Consider the following 7194-nt stretch of genomic DNA (forward strand, 5'->3'; position numbering starts at 1 on the left):
GGGGTTTTTAAGAGGAGGTTAGAGGAACACCTTGCCGGGGTCATTTGACCCCAGTACTCTTTCCTGCCATGGCAGGGGGTTGGACTAGATGATCTTCTCAGGTCCCTTCCAACCCTAGAAACTATGAAACTATGAAACTGAGACTTGCGCTGCCGTTCTTCACCCATACAAACGAGCCTCCATCTGGCTCTTCTCTCCAGAGCTCTCCGGCATCCCTGGAGAAGTCAGCTTGTCAGCAGCTGTCTCCAAATCTCTTTCCAAGTGGCTGGAGAGCTTGGCTGCTCCCCGGGGGCCCATCTGCAGTCACTGGAGCACTGGCGCCCATTGCATGTGTGCGTTCCTCCCCTTCCCGCTGCATGGGCTCCTGCGGGGCCATTCGGGGTTACACGACTATCGGAGGTCCTGTTTGGGGGCCTCTGAGCCATGCGCCCCTCGCAGCTGGGCTGGTGTGGGTCACTGCATCTGCTGCAGACTTTGCTGTCTCTGGGGGGTTTGGCTCACATTTTTCCTTGCCATGAAGGCAGCAGCTCAGCTGATGGGAAGAGTTCATCCTGTCTAGCTGAGCAGGTCAAGTGCAGTGTGAAAACCTCCGGCCCTGAGTCCTTCCTACAGGGATCAGGGCATTAGCTGGAGTCGACTGCACTGACCTACAGCCCATCTCTGCTGCATGTAGTCAGGGTTCAACTGATGGTGCCTGGCTTCAGAGCGCTCCTGTGACAAGGGCATATTGCTTCTCCGGAGAACAGTCATAGCTGCTGCCTCTCGTTAGAGATCGTCCCCACGAATGGTCGCTCAGAGATATCTGGTTCCCATGAACTAGGAGACATTGCATTGCCTTTGCTAAGCCAGCTCTGACTGCAGCGTCTCAGACACCGCAGATAAATAGCTCCTGCCTGCTAATTGCTCCCTGGAACAAAATATTTGTTTTGGGTGTCTGTAAGAGGCATCTCTTCAGCCGCACAGTGAAGCCTGATGCATGCGGCAATTAAAGACTCGCTTAGCATAAGGAGAAGGCCTTCTCTGACTGGCGCCTGGGTGCGCACACATCCGTAAGCTTCCTGGAGACTCAGAGCGGTGATGCTTGGCCCTGTTTATTGTCAGGCAGATGCTCAGAGGAAGAGCAGATCCCGGGAGACTGGTTTTGCTGGACAAGCTGCAGGGTGCTAGCCAGGGTCTGCCTGCATGGCTGCACAGACCCCTCTTCAGTGCTGGCATCTCCCTGCACGGATGCACAGACCCCTCTTCAGTGCCTGTGTCTACCTGCATGGATGCACAGACCCCTCTTCGGTGCCCGGGTCTGCCTGCACAGATGCACAGACCCCTCTTCAGTGCCAGGGTCTGCCTGCACGGATGCACAGACCCCTCTTCAGTGCCCGTGTCTACCTGCACGGATGCACAGACCCCTCTTTAGTGCCAGGGTCTGCCTGCACGGATGCACAGACCCCTCTTCAGTGCCCGTGTCTACCTGCACGGATGCACAGACCCCTCTTTAGTGCCAGGGTCTGCCTGCACGGATGCACAGACCCCTCTTCAGTGCCCGTGTCTACCTGCACGGATGCACAGACCCCTCTTTAGTGCCAGGGTCTGCCTGCACGGATGCACAGACCCCTCTTCAGTGCCCGTGTCTACCTGCACGGATGCACAGACCCCTCTTTAGTGCCAGGGTCTGCCTGCATGGATGCAGAGACCCCTCTTTAGTGCCAGGGTCTGCCTACACGGATGTACAGACCCCTCTTCAGTGCCCGTGTCTACCTGCACGGATGCACAGACCCCTCTTTAGTGCCAGGGTCTGCCTGCACGGATGCACAGACCCCTCTTCAGTGCCCGTGTCTACCTGCACGGATGCACAGGCCCCTTCTCATTCCCTCCCAGTAGTCTGTCTCCAGGGCACACGCTCTCCTTGTTCCCAGCTGGGAGGCTCTGTGCTCCAGGGAGGGTTTACGAGGAAGCTGCTTGTCTGCAGCCTTCACCCACTTCACCTGTGGGCAACCAGCTCATGTGTGGCTTTTCCAGCCCATCAGGCAGATGCTGTTGCTCCCCATGTGAGCTCCAGGGACGAGGGCTGTGCCTCGTGCCATGCTGGGGAGCACTGGTGTTGGATGGGGACTCAGGCCACCTCCTAGCATTTCTGTTCTGGCCTCTGCTGCAGGGAGGTGGCATGTGGGGGGCAAGGGCTCGATCATTGAGGGGTCATATAAATCACAGACTCCTATAGCACCGGGGCTGGAAGGGACCTGCAGAGGTCCCATGTAGTCCAACCCCCTTCCTGAGGCAGGATCATTCCTGTCCAAACCATCCTATACAAACCCATTATCTAACCTCTTCGGAAAACTACCATCGACCCTGACGCAGGTACACCTGAACCTGCCCCAGGTAAGGCAGGGGAGCCACAGGAGTCTGCACCAGGCCCAGGGAGCTGTTTTTCTCCATGAGACCGGTATTAAAATGGCTTAAAATGAGACGCGGTGCTTGGGGAGCACAGAGCCACGGGGCTGGGCATTGTGCAGGACAACATTGGAGCCTGCCAGGCCCGGGCAGCAGTTCAAACACTTCTCTCCCCAACACGGGGGCTGTATCAGGCCTTCTCTGCCAGTGAAGGAGGCTGGAGTAAGTGCTCTGGCAGTAACGTGGCGGAGGAGGGTTCGAGCGCCGCTTGTCCCAGCACGAGCTGCTGGATTCTTCGTTCTTTTGGGGTCCTGATCAGCTTCCCTGCAAGATCTGCTTCCTTTATCGAGGCGTTGTACCAGTTTTCTGCCCTGGGGTGAGAAATACTGTCAGCTTCAGTGCATTGTGACATGCAAGAGCAAAGCTTTGCGTGCCCCCGAGAGCAGAGGACCCCAGGGGACTAGGCAATAGCTACCTGCATTCACTCTCTCTCTCTCTCTCCCCACAGCCCTGCTGCTTTTGTACGATGTCGCAAACAAAGCCTCCTTCGACAACATCCAGGTGAGCACCACCCTGCACTGGACATGGCTGCTGCGGTCTGCATTGTAGCCCGGGCTCCTCAGCTTGTCATGGCAGGCTGGCGGTGGCAACGGCATCCCACGCCTGCTCCGCTGTTCTGCTCCGGTTTGCAGGGGAGCTGTTACAAGCTGGAGGGACCCAGCCCATAGGGCTGAGCCCAGCACGGAGGCTGCTCCTGCCCCGGGAGGGTGGGGAAGAGGTGCTGGTGCCTTCACAGCTTTGCTCCTCTGCATCACTTGGCTGACTTGCAGTGTTGCTCAGGGCTGGTCTGCAGCTCCGTGCGTGTATAGGTCTGACCCCGTGCTGGAAGCGAGAGTGAGACCCATCGCTGATAATGGCAGGGGAGGAGTGCCCCTGGCCCTGGCTGAGCCTGCCAGTTCACGTGGGCCAGGTGAAGCCCTGCTGTAAACAGAGCTCATTCCTTTCCTGCCCAAACCCTCCAGATCGGCAAAGCTTTGAAGTGGCAAGACAGAGCCAGGCTGCAGGGGTGATACATTTAAAGTCTGGGTGCGCTCAGGCATGCTCACATCCCAGGGTCTTGTTCCACAGTGGTGTCCTTCAGATGCAAAAGGGTCCAGCAGCTGCCAGCTGGCTCCTCAGTGTGCCCGGAGAAGGGAAAGGCTGAACTGGGGCAGGGGGAGAAGCAGGGTGAATTGGGTAGGGTGCTTGTTGCCATCCGTCTGGCTCAGCTGTTACGCTTTGGGGGCAACCAGTCACTGTTTGGGTCGGGGAGGAATGACTGAAGGGGAAGGGGGATGCCGACACGGAGGAGAGATGCCGGCGTGGCTTTGCCATGGGGTAGCAAATGCAAGGAGAGTGCCTTGCTCGGCTTGCAGCTCCTCACACGCTCGTTGCTCCGGGCTGCAGAGCTGATCCCAGTCCCAGCTCACGTGGGCACCCGAGTCTTAGCGCCACGCACAAGCATAGCAGTGCAGATGCCCCTTTGCAGCACGTGGGCTGCACTCTCTCGGGGGTGAGCTCTGCAGGGGGGGCCTGCTCCAGGGCCACAAAGGACCTTTTCCTCCCCAGGATTTGGCCTTAGGGTGGGTGATGCCAGGCAGGGACATGCCTCCTGAGCCGGGGTGATGCAGCATCCGTGCTTCCCATGACCCCATGGCTGCTCCTGGGCACTGGTAGAGGGCAGGGTTGCTCAGTGCATTTGCTGCGGCCGTGCCCTGTCCTTGGAGGGCATCGCACACAGACAGGCTGGGGACAACGAAGGAGCCCAGGAGCAGCCGGGTTGCCTACACCAGTCTTTACTCGGGCCTGAGCGGCGCTCCTGGGTTTGTGCTGGTGGAGCGGCCTGTGTTTTAGACGCACAGGAAGAGAGTGACAGTGTTAGGAGCAGAGGTGCCGGCACGGCTACAGCTGCAGTTGGTGGCTGGCACGGGGCTTTCTGCCAGGGATCAGGGATAAGCTCTCCTGGGAAAGCAGCTGCTGTGCCAGCCTGCCCTGCCCCTCCCTTTGAAGCATGTTCTGCTTTGCATTTTGGGGGGCATTGAACCCCCATATCCCCCCGTGAAGCTCAGGCCAGGATCTCCGGGGAAGCCTGCGCTGCTTGCAGGGTCACTACAGCACCTGGGCTTGTCCCCTCTTCCTCTCTCCCAGGCCAGTGCACCAGTCGTGCCCGCGCAGGCAGGGACGGGCTCAGCCCTGCAGCAGCAAGCGTCTCCCCTGCATGCAGGTGTTTATGGCAACAGGGTGTTTGCTTTGCTCAGGGCAAACATGGCCTTGGAGCTGCTGATATTTGCAGAGCAAACCCACGAAGCACAATGATCTGTCGGATTTTCCAAGGCTGCTTCCCCGCCCCCTCGGCGCGCAGCCACGGCTGCAGGTTTCATGGATGGAGGAGGGTGGCATTTTCCTTTCCAGCCAATCTGCTCGCATGGCGTGTGCGAGCTGGTGAACCAGAGCCCCAGCAATCCCCAGCAAAGCCCGTGCAAAGCCCCGTGGGCTTCCCCAGAGCTCTCGTCTTCAGGCCGTGGCTGTACGGGGCTGGATCGAAGGGTCTGTATATGCACATCCCAGCAGCGGGCTGTCCCAGCCCAGCTCCCCCAGGGCTGTTCTCAGTGGGGGCAGACGCCAGGACAAGGAGCAATGGACTCAAGTTGCAGCGAGGGAAGCTGAGGTTGGATATTAGGAGAAACCTTCTCACGAGGAGGGTGGTGAAGCACAGGAACGGGGGTTACCCAGCGAGGCGGTGGCATCTCCATCCTTGGACGTTTTTAATGCCCAGCTCAACAAAGCCTTGGCTGGGATGATGTAGTTGGGGCTGGTCTTGCTCTCAGCAGGGGGTTGGACTAGATGTGACCTCCTGAGCTCCCTTCAACCTGAATTTTCAGTAATGCCTTGATTCCCCGGCTACCTACTCCCTCGCCAAGATGGACCAGTGCTTCCTCGTGCCTTGCCCCAGCATTGCTCTGTGCTGCTCGGAGCAGCTGTGTTTAAATGACTGGCAGATGAAATACGCCCCCCGGGGACCACATGTGACCTGTGTTCAGGCAGGGAGGCCTGGTAACCCCCTTCAGCTTTCCAGCGGGGCGGGTATTTTCATTCTCAGACAAGTCAGCTCCACCGAAACAAAACCAGTCTCCCACCCAATTCGGGGCTCGAGTTATATTGCATGTTAAATGGCAATTTGTATTAAGCCTCCATGACACTTCCAGTGGTTCTGGGAGTAAATCTCTGGCTGTCTTGTCCCCGCTTGTAAGCATCAGCTGATTACACTTGTTAAGGTCTGGGCCTGGCTGAGAACAGGGATTTGCCACCCTCGGGTGCTGCCTGCCGTCGCCGTGCTGCCAGCGGTACGGTGGGAGCTGGGATGGCCCCAGCGAGGCCCATCAGCGGGGCTTTATCCTGTCAGCACCCAGTTGAATGGGGTGGGCTGAGCCACGTTGATGAGCTCTGCTGCCCTGGAGTTAGGGCTGTCCTGGGACTGTGATAGACCCAGGGGTTTCTCTTCATCCTCTGCCCCTTTCTAGGCCTTTAGCTTTGGCTTCTTCCTTCCTGGGATCATGTTTGCAGAGACCCCTGCCCCTGGAAGCACTGTCGGCCTGCCCGTACCCGAGCCATTTGGGTGGTCGTAGGAGCACGAGGAGCTCGTCCCTTGCCCCTCAATATCAGATGCTTGTCAGTGGGACCGCCTCGGGGCAAGTGGGTGCTATGGCTTGGAGCGAGCAGTGGGTGACAGTCTTTGGCAGTGCCCCGGGGGAATTGCACCTGCACCCGGTGCACACGTGGCCCCGGGAACCCCCCGCCTGGCTCCCGAGAGGCAGCGTCACAGCCCGGTCTAATGAAAGGCACTCGAGAGGGTGACAGGCAAATGGCACCTGGTGGCGTACACCTCTCCCCACCACTGCCTGGGCTCTGACGGGAAGAGGCTGCATTCGGCCTTGACTCCCTGCCCTCATCAGCGGCTCCCGTGCTTGCTAAGTGAGCGCAGTAGGAAGCGGTGGGCTGATGGCTGGCCCAAAGCCCATCCTGGCCTGCCCTTCAGGAGCCCCTCGGGGGCATTTATGCAGCAAGTCCAGCCCCAAGCAGCGTGTAAGCGGGAGCAGATATACCCCCAATATACCCCCGCCAGCCTGGAAGCCCCAGCCCAGACAGCTGCAGCAATTGGAGGATCTTGTTCATTCACCCAGGCGTCGGGTTAAGGGACCCTCTTGTCTTATCCTGCCTCAGGTGTCTCACGTAATGGGATTCCCCGTGTCCTCGAAGAGCAGGCCCGTGGGGGTGGGAACAGGAGCTGGCGTCCCGTGGGCTGCGTGCCAAGAGACCCGCAGGAGCGTGCGGCTGAACTCGGTGCTGGGGCTGGCAGGGTTTTGGGCAGCCCCCTGGGTTTTGCTCTCGGGCACTGGCTGGGCCAGGGATGGGGATTGCGACTGCGGAGGTGCAGGAGACAGCCCGTGCAGCCTGGCAGGATCCTAGCCCTGCCCCTCCTGGGGTCCCGGGTCAGTAGCCGGGCACTGCTGCGGCCCAGCTGGGACCTGCTTTGGGCTGCGTTTGCCGGTGGGGGCAATGCTCAGTTCTCTCTCCCCGGCCCCCCTGCTCGCTGCCTTTTCCTTGCTTGCTGGCAGCCGGATGAATGCGCCTGGGAAAATCAATGGCCAGATTGGATTCGGGCACTCAATGATCCTCTAATTGCTGCCGTTAGCTGGGGAGCACGCACCAGGCAGGCAGCGCTCCTGCCGCGGGACCTCCCCGCCTCCGCACTCCTCTGTGTGTGGGCTT

The 7194-nt window shown here is 59.5% G+C and overlaps 1 protein-coding gene across 1 annotated transcript in view; it reads left to right on the forward strand.

Moving 5' to 3' along the window:
- The window catches only part of RAB26 (RAB26, member RAS oncogene family), a 104151-nt gene that overhangs the window by 92367 nt on the left and 4590 nt on the right, over window positions 1–7194 (forward strand). The window contains exon 4 of the mRNA XM_019512745.1: window positions 2894–2946. Within this exon, the coding sequence (XP_019368290.1) occupies window positions 2894–2946 (53 nt within the window). The remainder of the gene's footprint in view (window positions 1–2893; window positions 2947–7194) is intronic.

The sequence above is a fragment of the Gavialis gangeticus genome, unplaced genomic scaffold (assembly GCF_001723915.1).
Source record: "Gavialis gangeticus isolate Ggan-Ray unplaced genomic scaffold, GavGan_comp1, whole genome shotgun sequence".
NCBI classification, from domain to species: domain Eukaryota; kingdom Metazoa; phylum Chordata; order Crocodylia; family Gavialidae; genus Gavialis; species Gavialis gangeticus.